At 39.0% G+C, this 19,206-nt stretch overlaps 1 protein-coding gene across 3 annotated transcripts in view; it reads right to left on the bottom strand.

The window, feature by feature from the left end:
- Positions 1-19,206, bottom strand: part of CDIN1 (CDAN1 interacting nuclease 1) — a 232,779-nt gene that overhangs the window by 109,848 nt on the left and 103,725 nt on the right. For all 3 annotated transcript variants that reach the window (XM_052646662.1, XM_052646663.1, XM_052646664.1), the window contains 3 exons: positions 17,087-17,166; positions 16,690-16,739; positions 11,631-11,698 (listed from right to left, as the gene is read on the bottom strand). In XM_052646662.1, coding sequence (XP_052502622.1) covers positions 11,631-11,698; positions 16,690-16,739; positions 17,087-17,166 — 198 coding nt within the window. The remainder of the gene's footprint in view (positions 1-11,630; positions 11,699-16,689; positions 16,740-17,086; positions 17,167-19,206) is intronic.

The following is a 19,206-nucleotide window of genomic DNA, read 5'->3' as shown; positions in this document are numbered from 1 at the left end:
GAATGTTGAGCTTTAAGCCAACTTTTTCACTCTCCTCTTTCACTTTCATCAAGAGGCTTTTTAGCTCCTCTTCACTTTCTGCCATAAGGGTGGTGTCATCTGCGTATCTGAGGTTACTGATATTTCTCCCAGCAATCTTGATTCCAGCTTGTGCTTCTTCCAGCCCAGAGTTTCTCATGATGTACTCTGCATATGAGTTAAATAAGCAGGGTGACAATATATAACCTTGACATACTCCTTTTCCTATTTGGAACCAGTCTGTTCCATGTCCAGTTCTAACTGTTGCTTCCTGACCTGCATACAGATTTCTCAAGAGGCAGGTCAGGTGGTCTGGTATTCCCATCTCTTTCAGAATTTTCCACAGTTTATTATGATCCACACAGTCAAAGGCTTTGGCATAGTCAATAAAGCAGAAATAGATGTTTTTCTGGAACTCTCTTGCTTTTCCCATGATCCAACTGTAACTGTAGTCAAAAGACAGCTTCTAGAAACCTGTGCCACCACCAGCAATACTACATTTTTTCTTTTTTAAGTAAAGAGATTATTCCACACATCTGAAATATTTTGTTACTATGCACTGGGTATCATCTCTGTTTTTTATTTTCTAAACTCTGTCTTACCTCCTCTGTTTCAAACTTCATACTATTCCTTTCAACCTAGATTTTCCTTTACTTGGCAAAATTCAGAGGAAATGACAGGACAAGTCTAGGGAGTGGTATTCATTCAGGAAGAGCTGTCCCTGCTCACCTGGTCTCAGCCCCAGGAGATGGAAGTTTCTATCAAAGATCACCGTACTGGGAGATTTGTAACTCAACCCCACCTATCTGACCAGATTTCCTGGCCTTTGCATTATGCTCCATTCCTGGTTCTCAGATGGTTAAAGATTCCTTACCATGATCATTATCCCAACCACTGGGTACGGATGCAAAATTTGGTTGACCATCTGGTGGATCAGTGTTCAAACTCTAAGGTCTAGAGGCTACAGCTTACTCATCACCCAAAACACTACCTCTGCCTCATTCCTTGTTCATCCCCTTGTCTTACCGTGCATAGGCCTGGCTCCCACCACAACCAGAGCCTGAAGCCTCTGCTCTGAGGACAGGAAATGTTTCTTCTCATTCTTTAAAACCCTATTCACTCTCTATTCTCACCATCAACAAACACCTGTGTGTGTGTGTCTGCGCTCACTTGTGTTCAACTCTTGGCGACCCCGTGGACTCTAGCCTGCTAGGCTCCTCTGTGCATGGTTTTTCCCAGGCAAGAATACTGGAGTGGGTTGCCATTTCTTCCTCAAGGGGATCTTCCAAACCAGTGTCTCCTACACATCTCCTGCATTACAGGCAGATTCTTTACCACTGAGCCACCAGGGAGGCCAGTTGGCACATATTTAATACACAAATGGGTAAATGAATAAAACATAAGTACATTTTTAAGAGTACCATGTCTTCAGCAAAGCTGACCCAGACTGACTGACTAATTTTCTTTCCTGATTGAAAAGACAGCAAAAGTGACCCCAAGTTCGAGGTGGGAAGTTTTCCTATTTTGTTTGCTCTGCAATATTTTAAACAACATTGGATTTATCCATTCCTTAATGTTTGGGCAGAATTCCCCCCATAAGCAATCCAGGTCTGGTGCTACTATAAGGTGTAGCCCTTTGGTTACTTTTACTACCTTTTTTTTTTTTTTTTTGAGGGTTACTGATCTGTTTAGATTTTTTTTATCTCTTTTATAATCAGTTTTTCAATTTTTATTTTCCTTGAGAATCTTAAGTTTCATCAGAGTTCTCAGGGCTTTTTATACATATTGGAGCCAAGTGGTTACTTATGAGTCTCTGAACTTTCCAAGTGGAAAGCTGGATGTTTAAGTAACTTGATGTTTTCTTCAAGAAAAAATGATGAAGACTGAGAAAGAGGAAAGAATAACATTAGTTTAAAAGCCTGGGAGGAGAGTTTCAGAATAGCACTTTTAGTATAACTCCTAAAATTGTTGGGGATCAATATGAAATCAATCTCCAAATCCTGTATATCTAACTTACTCAGTGAATGTAGTAAATATGAAGTAGGGCTCTTCTGACTTAACATATATTGAAAATGCCCAATATATCTCATAAATACTAAGCTTGTTAAAAGGCTTCCCTGGTGTCTCAGTGGTAGAATCTGCCTGCCAATGTGGGAGACACGGGTTTGATCCCTGGGTCAGGAAGATCCCCTGGAGAAGGAAATGGCAATCCATTCTGGTATTCTTGCCTGGAAAATCCCATGGACAGAGGAGTCTGGCAGGCTACAGTCCATAGGGTAGCAAAGAATGGGACACGACCTGGCCACTAAACAACAAGAACAAGCTTGTTAATGTCACAGTCCAAGTATTCATTATCAAAATTAATATAAAAGTAGTTTCACTTAAAAGAAGACTCATTAGCCTCTAGATCCACAAAATGTAGGATTTTTAGATAAAGGGTACCTCATGAAACATAGTACTTCTGAGCTTATACAGTCTTCTACCATTCCAACTTACACATGATACAAAGAAACAGGTCAGCAGAACTGACTGCCAACACCTTTTCATTATTGTTCAGTCACTAAGTTATGTCCAACTTTGCGACCCCACAGACTGCAGCATGCCAGGCTTCCCTATCCTTCATTATCTCCCAGAGTTTGCCCAAACTCATGTCCATTGAGTCGGTGAAGCCATCCAATCATCTCATCCTCTGTCGTCCCCCTTCTCCTCCTGCCCTCAATCTTCCCCAGCATCAGGGTCTTTTCCAAGGACTTGGCTCTTTGCATCAGGTGGCCAACCACCTGGGTCTTTCATATAGCCAGATACAGATAGGAGCCCATCTCAACCAAGCTCTGGTTTGTCCCAACAGACCATATACAATTTTTAATTTGGCAAATATTTAAATTTCATCATGTGTAATACTTATGAAGTGGCAAAAAGGATTCTCATTTTCCTCCTGGAAGGTTTGAAAACACGAGAGCGGGGATGGGTCTTGGACACTGTTTAGTTGACACCTGCCTGAAGAGGAAGTGAACAAAATCAATGTTTGATTTCTAGTATTTTAATGGTCCTTTCTCCAATATAACTAAAAAACCAATGAAACCGCATCTACAGATAAAAGTGATGCGAAATTTTTCAAAACAATCCAGTTCTTCATTTATTTTTAAGTTGTCAGGCTTGCCTTTGGAGGACATTTTAAAAAAGGAATCACATAAATGTAAAGATCACTGTGAAAGTTTAATTTCTCTGGCCTTTTAATTACCCTCCCCTCTAAATGCCCAAAATATCCACAGCAATTAAGTACTAATTACACAATTTCTTTCTTTTAAAGAAAGGGCTGATTTTGAGTCAGAGAACAAAACACATCTGAAACTAGTTAACATATACTTAAGAATCATAGCAGGGCATGAGGACTGTAAGAAAAAGTTTGAAGTTTTACATTTTGCTTCCTTAAAAGGCTTTAGATTTAAGAAATACAGTTATTCTCAGAGAAATTATGTAAAATTCCAGTTCATAACATCTGAAAATGAAAAGATAACATTCTGACATGGCCTTTTATCTACAAATTTGTCAAAAGGTTTCTAAAATCTTAGGTTAAAATACCTTGTATGGCAAAAAGAATCTTTTTAACGTCGATTACATTTTTCATTAAATTGGGGAAGGGCAAAAAAGACACTTCAATACAAATGAAAACTACAGTATATTTTTTGTACTCTAGTATTTTGTTTTTCTGTGTGTCTTTTTAAATCCCAAAATACTGTTTCATTCAATAATTGGAGCTGTGATCTTCATATCCCATGCTTTCTACCTAATTAAAGAATTTAGCAGGGTTTTGATAATAGATATTATTATGCTATGCAAACCATGTGCAAAGGTACATAGAACAGATATGCATTTAATGGGGAGACCGAGATGAATAAAATTTTTAGAGGACCTAAAAATTTCATTATGTCCATTAGTTTCAATCTTTTCCCCCAAAGCCTCTTATCAAAGCCACTAATAAGGAATACAACTGACTGCTCTGACCTTATACTTTGTTTATGTCTTTAGGGGACAAGGGCTTCCCTGGTGGCTCAGAGGTTAAAGTGTCTGCCTGCAATGCAGGAGACCTGGGTTTGATCCCTGGGTTGGGAAGATCCCCTGGAGAAGGAAATGGCAACCCACTCCAGTATTCTTGCCTGGAGAATCCCATGGACACAGGAGCCTGGTGGGCTACAGTCCACAGGGTCGCACAGAGTCGGACACGACTGAGCGAATTCACTTTCACTAGTGAAAACTAAAGTGCCCTAAAGACAGGGAACAAATCGGCGGGGGGCGGGGGGCCGGGGGGGGGGTTGGGGGCGGGGCGGAGGCGGGTGTCACAAGTCAGAACAGTGCAAAGTGAGGCAGGGTAGGCTGGTCCCCATTGACTGATGGTTCTGGAGACAGAGAACATGAATATGACAACAGAAACAAAACTCTTCCTTCTGTATCTTACTCTGTTGCTGTCATTCCACAGCCGCTAAGTCGTGCCAGACTCTTTGCGACCCCATGAACTGCAGCAGCATGCCAGGCTTCCCTGTTCTTCACTATCTCCTGGAGCTTGCTCAAATATATGTCCACTGAGTCTGTGATGCCATCCAACCATCTCAACCTCTGTCGTCCCCTTCTCCTCTTGCCCTTAACCTTTCCCAGCATCAGGGTCTTTTCCAATGAGTCGGCTCTTCTAATCAGGTGGCCAAAGTATTGGAGCTTCAGCTGTATCACTCTAAATTCTTTTGGTTTACCACAAGAGAAGGGACAAGTCAGAAGTCAGCATGGTAGAGTGAAAAAGAATTCAGGACAAATTGTTCGGGGCGGGGGGGGGGGGGGGGGGGGGGCGGGGGGGTGAAGTAATAACCGTGATGCGAGGTCTGAGGCAAGTTTCCATTAAACAGAACAGGCAGACTGATGGTCACAGAGTCCTTTGTAACTCCAAAATTCTGTGCAATGGATGAATGTCAGCCTTTGTCTGCCCCAGCTCTTTTAGCTGTTGTCATTGATGTGAGAACCTGTTGTGCCTGAACTAATCTCGGTGGAGGGAGGCGTATGAATTTGGAGGCATACAAGAGATCTCTACACACTGATACACAAACACACAGGACCAGGGAACCCATCTAACAATAACAGTAACAGATGTGACCATTCAGTACTTTTTGTTTATGGGGAATAAGGTTTCAACCTATAGCTAATTTTTTGTGGGTTGAGATATTTGATTTTTTGTCCTGTTTCCTGCCCTGCCTGGCATTACCAACCTACTCTCACAATTGATTTGGGTGGGTGGTGAAAGACATAAACCCCAACCACTGGCCCCAGGAGTGGACATGTGACCCAGACTAGCTGATCAGAGCCCATTTTTAAGATTGATTATGGGGCAAAATGAGAAGCACCTCTTTCCCCCTGGGATTATGAACTCTACAGAGTAAACAAATTAGCAATTGCCAGGGATCACCTTTGTTCTCTGAGAATGAAGCCTACATTGGAAAAAAGAAACGCAAAATGGGAAAAAGAGGAGATACTGATGATATCGTTTTGTCTTCTAAATTCCAGACACATCAGAAGCCAACTTCTGTGGATGTGACAGGTGTTATCTCTGAACCAATATTTCTCCCTTTTGTCTGTGCATATAATCTAGTTTGACTGGATCTCTGTCACTTACAACCAAGGTAGTTCTAACTTATCATCAGTGGCCAAGAAAGCAGATGTTGGCTTATGTGAGTTATCTAACCAGAGCAATGGTTGAGGGAAGAGCTGTGGGCTTCAAGCAGCAAGACTACCACCATAAGTGAACAGGCTAACCTGTCTTCAAAGTTCTAAAGAACCTTTCAGCAGCAAACATGTGTCTGTGGTTCTTTTCTCTTGGTCCCAGGGAGAAGCATGCATAAGCAAAGTAAATAAGATAAATAAGTAAAAGATGGTCCCTCACCTTGACAATTTCTTTAGGAAGGGGAGAACAGACCCCATATTCTCCACATTCTGCCCCTCAAAATAATGTTCCTGTTACCTGGAAAACTGCATCTTATTTTAACCTTTAGTTAGGAATGTAAATAGTTGATACTTGCGGAAATATCTAACCATCTTAGTTCCCTTTAGCCTACGTAACCGTATGTTTTATCTCTAGTCTCTTACCCTCAGTGGCTAACATTTGCATGGATACACGGTCTCAGTATTCTGAATTTCGTCTGCTCCCACTGCCTATTCTTCACCTGAAGTCATAATTCCGTATCACATCATAATCACTTCCCTGGAGCACTGCTGCTTTAGATAGGGAGTAAAGCAGCAGGGGTAGACAAACTCTCAGAGACACAGATCCTGATTTCTTACAGCAACGGATACCCTTCAGTCAGCCTATTTGGCTTTCTACAGACTGCGCCCTCCAGGAGTCCCACAGAGTAGTACATGAATGCTAGAAAAAGCACCTATGTAAAATATGCTGGTCTGTCACAAGGCAAGGCCAAACATGGTAGGGTGAGGCAGGATGAAGCAAATGCCTCTCAGGTGTCACTCAAAGTAATTGTTAGCTGCTACTAATAGGGCAACATTCACTGGAAAGAATAAAATATCTCTGGAACCATCCTTATTAAGCCAAACTTAGCAAGAATTTGCACCAGACAGTGGCTATGGAAGTCACTAATGAAAGTCCCTCCGACCTGGAGAAATGCCAACCCATGGAGGATGAATGTTTGTCTTCAGCCTTTGATACACGCTCTTTCATATTTTTCCTATCATTGCAAACATTCTTGTTGTCTTCTGGCTGTCACTATTTTTCTTTTCTCCCTTGCCTTGTGTCCAAATCTCTCCTCTCACCCCACACTCCCAAAAGAAAGAGAGACAAAGGCTATAAAATAAAATATGCTATCATTAATTACTTGAGAGATACAAATTAAAACATCTCCATCAGACAAGATACATTTTCTATTTCACTGATACTGGAAATGGAACAAACCCTTAGCAGAAGGGATAAGGATGGTCACAATGCCTAATTGGTCTATTTCCTTGTGTCTCCAAGCCTAAAAGTGGGCAGCAAGCTCTTTGCATCTTGTGAGACTTTAAATGCACATCAATAAATGTTCATTCTAAATTAACTATACTTGGAAAGAACTAATTTGTACTTATTTGAAAATTTCCTGGGAAATTCCATGTTTGACTTGTTTTATTTATTTATTTTTTATTCCTAATGGTACATGCCCATAGCAAGTACCCAAAAGGTAATAGTTTGCTGCACCAAAAGAAACAGTGATTAGCTTAGTGGTAAACCAGCCAGGCTAATGAGTTCAGGGAGCCACCTGAGAAGCACATGGAAGTAGGAAGAGGCTGCTAGGAGAGAGAAGATGAGTAAGATGAGTAAATAAACTTCTATTGCTACTTCAGGAAAAGTTGCTTACAAGCCAGTAGCATTTTCTTCCTATGTTGAGGGTAACTATTGATTTTTAACATAATCTGTACCTTCTTTAAAAATATTCACAGGAGAAGCAGGACCACAGCCTTGAACGCATTTATTTTCACTACCAAGACAATCAAGTGAGATGCACTAGATGAAAGTGCATTTTTGCTGGGACAGACAAGGCAATAGTGTGTGTGAGCTGGAGGGAAGGCATGCTTATCATCATCTTCAAACTATTTACGGTATTGTTCCTGGCACGCCTGGTGGTTCAGACAGTAAAGAATCTGCCTGCAATGCAGGAGACCCGAGTTCAATTCCTGGTTCAGGAAGATCCCCTGGAGAAGGGATAGGCTACCCACTCCAGTATTCTTGGGGTTCCCTCGTGGCTCATCTGGTAGAGAATCCACCTGCAATGCAGGAAACCTGGGTCTGATCCCTGGGTTTGATCACTGGGTTGGGAAGATACCCTGGAGAAGGGAATGGTTACCCATTCCAGTATTCTTGCCTGGAGAATTCCATGGACAGAGGAGCCTCGTGGGCTACAGTCCTTAGGGTCACAAAGAGTCAGACATGACTGAATGACTAACACTTTCACTGTTTTTCACTTCACTTTCCTGGCATGCACAGAACATACTTGGCAAAAGTTAACTGAAAAGAATGACTGAAGAATGAATAACAGAATTATGAGATCTCTGAGGAAACTGCTAGAAACTACCTGTACTCATTTGCTTGTAATTTGTTTGTAACTTGACCATAGCTACAAAAGCAGGGCCTTCATTTGACTTACGTCTAGGGCTTAAAATAGTACCTGATTCAGTAACTGATTGTTGGAATAAATATATGAATAAAATATATTTTCTAGTTGGAGAACCTAAAGTCATTTATTCAACATTGACTCTTCTTGAAACTGAAAGTGAAAGTGAAGTCGCTCAGTCGTGTCCGACTCTTTTCGACCCTGTGGACTGTAGCCCACCAGGCTCCTGTGTCCATGGGATTCTCCAGGCAAGAATACTGGAGTGGGTTGCCATTTCCTTCTCCAGGGGATCTTCCCGACCCAGGGATCGAACCCAGGTCTCCTGCATTGCAGGCAGACACTTAAACCTCTGAGCCACCAGGGAAGCCCCACAATGTAATTTTGAGAAGTACGAAATGGATAAATGTACAACATAGGATAAATCCATAAGTACACCTAAACCTTCAACAAAAAGGAGACTTCATTTTTCCTTTCCAATTGTAGTGCCTGGTTAAATCCTGTGTACCTGATTATAAGAGCCGACTTATTGAAGAAGACCTTGATGCTGGGAAAGACTGAAGGCAAAAGGAGAAAGGGGCGGCAGAGGATAAGATGGGTTGGATAGCATCACTGACTCAGTGGACATGAATTTAAGCAAGCTCCTGGAGATGGTGAAGGACAGGGAAGCCTGGCGTGCTGCAGTCCTTGGGGTCACAAAGAGTCAGACACGACTTAGCAACTGAACAACAAATCCTGTGCCATGGCAACTGTTCAGTATGTGGTTATGAATCAAGAAAATTTAAGAAATTATTAGGGTTATGATAAAAGCAATTTATTTTTATTTTTCTCTTCTATGTGACCTCTTGGTTTTAGAGATGTCAGATAAAATACGTATTTTATAAGATGACATATAGAGCACAATTGGTGGAAAATTTAAGATAAAAAATTTCAGGAAGTCATAATTCTTAAGAAGGGGTAATATATAAACAATAAGAATCCTTGTCTTTTGAAGTAGTCCAGATTTGAGGGAAGGAGGGAAGGAAAAAGAAAGGGAGAAAGAAAGACACAGAGGGCACTGATTGATTTTACTTTCACTTATTAAAAAAAAATCAAAGTAAAACAAACATGCCTGCAATGTCTCTGCAACAAAATTCAAGGCGTACACAAGAAAACAAGAAAATATAAAATGAGATTAGTAGTCTATTTCTATACCTATGTTTTTGATGATTTATCTAAATTTACCCGGTACAGTACTCCAGATCTGATTATTCATCGTGAAGGGAGTATTTACAAGGTAAAAGAACAAACCCATAATGATACTCCATAAGAGGCTTTAGGTTTTCAGGTTTAACCATAAATAAACATGTATTAATTCAGTACTACATTAAAATGCTTAAAATGCATAGAATAACAACTTTGAATACTAATGAGGAAATGCTTCAAAACAGGACTGAGGTTACATGAAGAGAGCTAAATACGAGTTAAGGATCATCTTTGGTATGCTTCAATAAAAGAATTACTGTTAGATCCTAGAGTGCAGAGGAACAGATGAGCCCGTTCCATTTTAAATCCCCTTTCTGAGCGTGCTAGCAAAGCGCAGTGACTCCCTGCTATGCCTCTGCACTGCCTTTGTCAGCGGTGGCCAACGCGGTCTAGTGCCTTCAGTTCCTAGAATCAAGGGAGTCGAACACCTGGGACTAAGTTTCAGCCAAGAGTGAGCCCTTTGCTCTTCCTCCCTGTTTGGGTCTTCCAGTCTTTAGGAAGGAAGCAGAAAAAAACTAGATTAAGCAAAGAAGCGGCGCAAGGGCTTGACTACCCTTAAGCAGATGGTGCCAAGAGAGTTACACCAAGTGGTCTTGAAAATATGACTGCTCAGTTGCTGGCTTCAAACAACACTTTTGGCCACACCTTATTGGCCACTGAGCAGTCAATATGATCAGATACTTTATAATATTACTGGAACTCCATAGTCTACAAAGTACTCCATGGTGCAGCTCAGGACATTCATTCCAATTGGTTCTGAAGGCATTATACACCATATTTTTCATTAGATTTTAAAAGGTAATTTCTATCTAATTCACCCTTTTCCATACACTGAATATTTCAGTTGTTCTTCTTATACAAAAAAAAAAACTTGTTGCTTTTACTTATCAAAATTTAATTTAGTAATCTAAGGCCACTTTCCTAATTTATCACATGTCTTCCACTCTTACTGGAGAATATTTATGGTATACCCCCTCTTAAAATTATCAACCATTTACAACACATTCAACTCAAATCTTCAGGTCATCAATAAAAATACTGAATACTAAGACTTAAAACAGATTTCCTACAGGACTGTTTTCAACATCCTTTCCCAACTTGACATAAGATCATTTGACTTCCCTTGGCTAAGTCTTGTTCATTTTGGATGAAAAATTATGTAATCCAACATCGCTTAATTTTTTTACCCTAAAAAAATATGCTATGCAAACTCTTAACATAAAATAGATGTGTACAATAATACAATCTGTATAGAATCTTGAAAAATTACAACATTTAAAATGGAGAAGAGGATTTAATTCCTGGTAGAGTGCTTTACTGGAGAAGGCAATGGCAACCCACTCCAGTACTCTTGCTTGGAAAATTCCATGGACGGAGGAGCCCGGTGGGCTGCAGTCCACGGGGTCGATAAGAGTCGGACACGACTGAGCGACTTCACTTTCACTTTTTACTTTCATGCATTGGAGAAGGAAATAGCAACCCACTCCAGTGTTCTTGCCTGCAGAATCCCAGGGACAGGGGAGCCTGGTGGGCTGCCGTCTCTGGGGTCGCACAGAGTCGGACACAACTGAAGCGACTTAGCAGTAGCAGCAGCAGAGTGCTTTATGGTTGCTATGAGCAGTTATCACATGTATGCCTTTTGAGGCTTAATTTTTAATGCCTAAGAGATGTTGAAAGAAATAACAATCTGTAATAAGATTCCACGTTGGAAGACAAACACATATGTACCTGCGAGATTTTAAAAAATCATACTCATATGATGACAATTCACTTTTGGCATAAAAATAATAAAAGCTCAATATTTCATTTTCAAGTGAAAGTACTAGGCAATTCCATACATGAGACAAAAATACCTAACATGAATTTTTCTAACCATTCTTTTCAATATATAAAGCATTTTCTGGACAATATTTCTTTGTTTCCTTCTCTCATAAGGCCTAGATTATGGTTAATATCTCATGACACCAAAAGTAATACTGCAACAGATATTAAAGTATTTTTTCAGCCACTTATGCTATAAAATATTAATTGTAAGCCTGTGCATGTGTTGTGTATACAAGGGATTAGGTAACTGAGTTCCTGCTCAGTTCTAAATCAATAAAAGATAACATACACAGCATCCGTCACCATTTGCTCTTCCTTTAGTACATAATAACTGCAAGCGGAAGATTTTTAAAAATATATATTTAAGCACTCACGGAGATACATGCTGGAGAAGACGTAAGCAATACTTACCTAGGAAGGATAGGTTTTTCTCCAGAAGCAAGTCCCTCAGCAGGACTTCATGCTCATGACCAATGGCACTGGGAAGTCTTAGTTAAGGAGCGTAACATTGGTTGAATTATACCACCAGAAAAAATTGCTAATACCAGGGCTATACTCTGAGATGAAATGGAAAGTAGAGGTAATTATAAACATCCTTTATGCTATGCTAAAAACCCCTCAATTCAATTTAGGACCATTTATTAAGCACTAAGTGCAGTTAAGAATACCAACCAGCTTTTGCCCTAAGAATTTCTAGTCTTACAGAGTTCCATAAATCTTCTGTGAGTTCATACTTGTCACAAAGCCAGCATTTAGCAGCTCTTATTTTCCCAGTCCTGATGCTGGGAAAGACTGAAGGCAGAAGGAGAAGAGGGTGTCAGCGGATGAGATGGCTGGATGGCATCACTGATGCCATCAACATGAACTTGGGCACACTCAGGGAGATGGTGAGGGACAGGGAGGCTTGGTCTGCTGCACTCCACGGGGCTGCAGAGTCAGACACAACTGGGTGACTGAACAACAACAACCCTTCTAGTCTATGACTGGTGGTCTTCTGCGACTTGGGAAACCAAACAACTGACTTGTTGAGACGTATATGTACTCTGGAGGCAAGACATCCCAGTAAACGGCTGTGGAGTAGTGCGTCAGTTCAGAGGCTGTTTCAAGTCTTTCTCTTGTGTGTGCAAGTTTTCACCATTATATGGTGTATATAAATACATACATATGCTCATATAAATTTTTTGAGTGCTATTATGAGGCAGGCAGTATATCAAGTATGTTATTTTCAGTGTATTTACATGTTTTTTCATCCTCACAGTTATTATTATCCTTATATTACAGATGAGGAAAACAAGGCTTAAAAAGGAATTTATATAAGATCATATGGTCAATGTGTGGCAGAGCAGAGAATCAGAACAAAATCTCTGCAAAGCTTATATCTATGACCTCTGTAAAGCTACTTAAAATATTAAAATTAATTACATAAAAATAATTGATGTTAGCTAATGCTGCTGCTGCTGCTAAGTCGCTTCAGTCGTGTCTGACTCTGTGCAACCCCACAGATGGCAGCTCACCAGGCTCCTCTGGTGTGTACAAGTGTGAAAAGGAGTGTTATCCTATTCTCATACTATAATTTTGTCAAAGGTGTTTGGTAATGCAGGCAGTCTTTGGAGATACCATGGGTTCAGTTCCAGAATAAAACAAATATTGCAATCAGGCAAGTTACATGAATTTTTTGGTTTCTCAGTACATATAAAAGTTACTATTACACTATAGCCTATTAAGTGTTCAACAGCATTATATCTAAAAAATACATATACCCTAATTAAAAAATATTTTATTGCTAAAAAACTGCTACCATCACCTGAGCCTTCAGCAAGTCCTCATCTTTTTGTAATTACAATACCACAGATCATCACAGCAAATACTATAATAATGAAAAACATTAAAATATTGTAAGAATTACCAAAAAGTGACATAGAGACATGAAGTGAGCAAATGCTATTGGGAAAATGGTGCCGACTCAAGGCAGGGTTGCCACAAACTTTCAATTTGTAAAAAACATATTATCTGCAAAGCACAATGAAGTGAAGCACAATAAAATGAGGTGTGCCTGTAATTCTTTAATTCTCCATCTCACTAATGTCAATCTGGTCTTATTACTTCTTGGCTTAACAAGGATTCTTTGGTTGGTCCTGATCATGCACTATAAGAATCCAATTTAAATCAAATAAAGCTTAAAAATTACCTGTAAAATTCTTAGACAATCATCCTGTCATTTATCAACAATACAAGTGGATATTATTCAAACCTTAGAATTCAAGAGGTGGGACCACTCATACACATCATCAAAACAAGTCCCAAGTCATCATCACTGTCTTTTTCTTTCTGTTGTCCCTCCTCCCCATGTACAGGACTGTGCTTAGTTCTCACTGAAAACAAATTTTTAAATCATAAAATTTCACACATTCAGAGAGTCCACTGAAGACATCTGATGAATATCTCTCAATGGTCTCTCATTACTGGGGGCATCCCACGTTTCAGAACTAAATAATTTACTTCCAGTCCACATAAATGTGCTCTCACTTTTATTGCTGTGAATTATTTACATCTAAAATGTTGAATCATGATACTGATGGTACAGGAGTAAAAACCAGAGCACTTCAAGCTTCCTGTATCATTATCTTTCCTTGTTCCACAGTTCAGGTCTTTGTCTAATAGCTGGGTCCTGAAGTCACACTTTGGAAAGTTGAGGTGGCTGGTTTCTCACACCTTTTATGTCTGTGAATATAACTTGTGGCAGGAAAATAACATGTGGGTGGACACAGTTATATAGGAAAAATTATAGTAGACACCAAAAGAAAAAGAAAGCAATGACAATTTATATACTGTTTGCAATCTAGGGTGCTATTTTGGTGTCATATTAATAAATCACCAATTTACTTTACTCTCCTTACACAAATGCCTACACGTAACATTTTCATAATGGAGTAAAAGGTTTTGCGCCTATTCTATTTATTAAATGTGTGCTTTCTTTCTAACAAAATGATGTAATTTAACAAGAGTAAGCAATGTAAACATTACCAAATTATCAGAACAACATACAAATAGCATTTGCACTCATATGAAAATCCAATCATTTTTATTCAGTGTGAAATAAAACAATTCCTGTTGATCAGCCTTGAAAACAGCTAAGCAAGTGTATTTACGTTACATTAAACTGCCACTATCTCAATGCAAAGATAAAATCAATTCTCTGTAAACTTCCCAGCCTGTTTTATTCTGCATGGTAAAAGCAATCACTAATTTGAAATTTTGCAAAGATATATACATCTTGATTATGTTTTGTTTGATATAAACATGTATAAAATACAAAATCTAGAATATAAAGTTTATAAAAACAGTAATTTTACAAGCAAATAGGCATAATGGAACTGTGAAATTATAATCTAGCCAGTGAATACAATTTATAGGCATACATCATTATCTTTATCAATTGAAATCATGCACTACATTAAATTCTACTGGCAGTAGCACAACCAAAAAAGGAAAGTGGAAAATACTCCAAACCGAATTTATAATGCTTCATAAGCAGAAACACTTAGACTTTCTCTGTAATAATACCTATTATTGATGTATGGCAGTGACCATGGGGCAAAACTTGTAAATAAGCTCACAAGCCATTTTCTTCGCCAGCAATACAGCAGTCTAGTTTCCCGTAAGCATCTCAACTATTACTGAAAAACAGCCCCCTGGCATTTACAAAGCAGTTGACTTCATACTTTAGTCCATGCATACATAATTAGATAGTTATATTTAAAATCAATATGCAATCCTTCAAAAGACATTATGCTTTTAAAACCTTAACTTTAAATTGATTTTTAACTATTTTATGTGCTTTAAAATTAACATGTAATTCCACCCCAGATACTCTAAGATGGTGTTAGTTGTTTTGTGGACGTGCTAAGCTTTATCACTGTGGCAACGTGGGGGTTGGCATTCCGACAATTTCTAACACTATCATTAATTTTGCACTGAAAATGGAAGCATAGTTTCACTATGGTCTAATAAAAGGTTGAACTCACAACAAAGCTGTGATTTTGTTAAGTTAGACTGAGAGGAACAGATTAGGAGAATAAATATGCAAAGGGCTATAATATAGATACTGAATATTCTTAAAAGTGGGCTCTGTTGAAAGATCATTTTTCAAAGGTTAATTTCATGAAAAAAAGAAAGTGAATTAATTTTTTTTCTTTTACAAAAATTTCACTAACTCTAAGCCTTCATGAAACAAGGTGGAATACAAACAAACACACACACACACATACACACACACACACTTGACTAGCAAAGCTTCTAACAGAAAGCTGCCTGATTGGTAATCACTGAGTCTTAACTGGTCACAATGTCATCCGTGCTAACAAAACCCAGGAAGGGCATGTTGTATTCTTAAAAAATATAAGACTCATGGACTCAGGTAGATATCATTTCCATTAAAAATGACTAATTATTTACTCTTTCCATAGAATTTTTTATCCAAAGATTATAAAAATTCTTAGTGTTGCCACAATACTACTAAATGTATTGATTAACAGTGTCCTACTTCACAAAGCAGTTACTGTCCACTCAGCTCCTGTTTGGGATTCCCAGGTGGTGCTAGTGGTAAAGAATCCACCTGCCAATGCAGGAGACACAAGTGATGCAGGTTCAATCCCTGGGTTGGGAAGATTCCCCTGGAGTAGGAAATGGCAATCCACTTCAGTATTCTTGCCTAGAAAATCCTATGGACAGAGGAGCCTGGCGGGCTGCAGTTCACGGGGCCACAAAGAGTCAGAAACAACTGAAACACGTGTGCATGTACACACACACACACACACACACAAAAATCCTGTTTGATGAAGCAAGCATTAACTCTTTAGTAATTTCAATGTCTTTAATGAAAAATGACTGGACATCTGTTCTCCTAGCCTTAAACTCAGTCCAGAGGGAAAAATTAGCTTGGTTTTCTCAAAAAATGTTTATTAGGGACTCAAGTGACAGCTCAGAATATAATCAACATCTAAGCAGTAAGAATCTACTGCCCTTTAAAACATGATGGTCTCCCGTGGCAGTTTAATCACATCATCTCTTAACTACAGGCTCAAAATTTTTTCTCAACTAAATTTGGTTCATTTAAAATAGAAATTTATTCATATTTGAAAAAATGTCCACTGAAATGCTTAGATACATTCCAAGACAGTGTGCTACCTGCCTCGTGACTCTATCTTTAAACTCATTGAAAACCAAGCAGGTTGATATAAGCATGTGAACACGCAACTGCTGAACTGACATCTTCCCAATGCCTATCTGATTTTTTTTTAAGCTGTAGAAAAGAATGGTCTGCAGTGACCCTCCAGTTGATTGAATATAAAATAGAAGAGTATGAAATGTGTTTTGTGAAGCAGAACTTTATGTCAGGTTAAAGCTAGACACATCTCCACTGAGTCTAAGCTCGTCAATTGTGCACCTAAAATTTTATGGGAAAGGATACTGTTTGATGCAGTCCACCAGTGGTCCATAACAGCAGTCATTCACGATGCACTGCAGACAAATAAGAGAAAGGGTCTGGGATGGAGCGACTACAAAAACTGTCAGACAATATCCTAAAAGCAGTAATTACTTTTCTTAAAAATTTTTTTTAAAAAAAGCTATCAAAAGACTGTTCTGATTTAATCACAGAAAACAAAAATTGCATGCTTTTTATTCACTATAAAAGCAAGCTATTAAAAAGTGAAATGCTCTTCTCACAAATATTGCTTTGCCATTTATGGTGCACCCTGACCTCAGTGATAGTTTATGATGACAGTAATTAAATGAGGTTTAAAATCCTTTACTCTGCTAGGCAGATAACAGCATTGCCACTGAAAATAGACAGCTGTGATTAATACCTGATAGACCTGATTTGCTAGAACTCCATCTGGAATCTGAGAAGGGTCCCGTAGCATACTATTTATAACAGACTTGGAGGCTGCAGAAGAAAAGAGATGAACTGTTAGCAGACAGTCAACATACTTTTAATACAACATGAAAAGTGACATATACCTATAAATACACCAACCATGAAAATGAAAACATTACTGATACTAATCATTTTTTTCCTTTTTCAAATCTCAGAGAAGCTTTTAATTAAAACACTTTGCCAAGTTTATAAGCCACATTGACAGATTTGAAGATGACCTAATTTTTCCAAGGTAAATTCACAAGTACAGACCTAAAGCATATGTCTCTTTGCAGATAAATTAGCTTTGGAAAAGCCCACTTGGGGGGGAAAAAAACAATCAGAAAAGAAAATATTTTCCTTCTGCAGGTAAGTATGTTATAACCAAGCATATGTAGCTGGAGAGTTTAGTGAAGGCAGGTCAGATTCAAAGACTTCAGTGACGTCAATAAAAGTTACCCTCAGCCAAGAAAGCATCTCTGAATCTAAACCTTTCTGAGATAATTCTCAACTGCCATGAAATGTTATGTCCATTTCACAGGTAAGGAAAGTACATAAAACTGACACAATTGAGCAAATCTTAAATAAGAGAAAAAAATATATATATATACACACAATTGTATATTTATACACAAATTTTGGTCCCAAAGTATGTTTCATCATACCCAATTGCAAATTAAACTGACCTTATCACGGGGGACTGCAATGGAAGGGGCTATAGGAAGCATCTTACGAAGTGTGGTAGATCAGATCACACCTTTTGAAAAGCGAGGCGGGAGATCCTGACTTCATTGCTTACTGGAGGCATGCGGAAGCCAGAGTGGCCAGAACTCCTCTTTCTCAGCATGGGGGGACGGCAAGTCTCTAGACTGAAGCTAAGTCAGGTATTGCCTAAGAATCAATTCTTTCAAGTCCTCCAGTGGAATCATTCCCACACATTTAGCAAAATAGCTTATAGGGTCTGATCCATACAAGCACAAACTAAAAAACATACTGGATAATTATCTAGTTAAGAGAAGAAAAACATGCCACAGAGCTGCATCATCATTCAGGTTCTGAGATGGTTTTTTGTCCTTTTTTTTTTTGAATGATTATGTTCCTTATTAAGTTCAGTACCATAAGAACACTGACAGACATGATAAATGTTAGGAAATTCTGTGGAAAGAAATAGGGAAATTACATCTTTCTCACTTAAGCATGGTGCATAAGGAAAAAAATGAAGCACAATTATTTTAATTATTTCCTATTCTTAGTTACCTAACTGCATGTGTATAACAATGCTTTGTAGTTAGTTGCTATTTGTAAATATGTTTGCACAGCAAGCGGGGAGGCATGTATGGAGTCTCACAAAGATCGTCATCACTGGAGGAATACTATCCAGCTCTGCAACCTGGCAAGTTATTGAGCCTCTCAAATTCAGGGTCTTCATCTGTAGAATGTGATAATGCTATCTGACCTGATTACCCTTAAGGGTTCTTATATGAGTCCCGAGAGAAAACAGTGACAACACTATGATTTTAGTTATTTTGTTAAAGCAATAATAAGTAATATCAAGAAAAAAATCAGCCTTATGCATCGACTTTGAGTAAGCTCAAGTTCAGTTCAGTCACTCAGTTGTGTCCGACTCTGCGACCTCATGGACCGCAGCATGCCAGGCTTGCCTGTGCATCACCAACTCCTGGAACTTACCCAGACTCATGTCCATCGAGTCAGTGATGCCATCCAACCGTCTCATCGTCTGTCATCCCCTTCTCATCCTGCCTTCACTCTTTCCCAGCATCAGGTTCTTCTCTACTGAGTCAGTTCTTCTCATCAGGTGGCCAAAGTATTGGAGTTTCAGCTTCAGCGTCAGTCCTTGCAATGAATATTCAGGACTGATCTCCTTTAGAATGGACTGGTTGGATCTGCTTGCTGTCCAAGGGACTCTCAAGAGTCTTCTCCAACACCACCGTTCAAAAGCATCAATCCTTCAGAACTCAGCTTTCTTTATAGTCCAACTCTCACATCCATACATGACCACTGGAAAAACCATAGCTTTGACTAGACGGACCTTTGTTGGCAAAGTAATGT

Source organism: Budorcas taxicolor, chromosome 10 (genome assembly GCF_023091745.1).
Source record: "Budorcas taxicolor isolate Tak-1 chromosome 10, Takin1.1, whole genome shotgun sequence".
Lineage (NCBI taxonomy): Eukaryota > Metazoa > Chordata > Mammalia > Artiodactyla > Bovidae > Budorcas > Budorcas taxicolor.
Note: the sequence above shows the minus strand (reverse complement) of the source record. Positions and strands in the feature narration are given on the sequence as shown.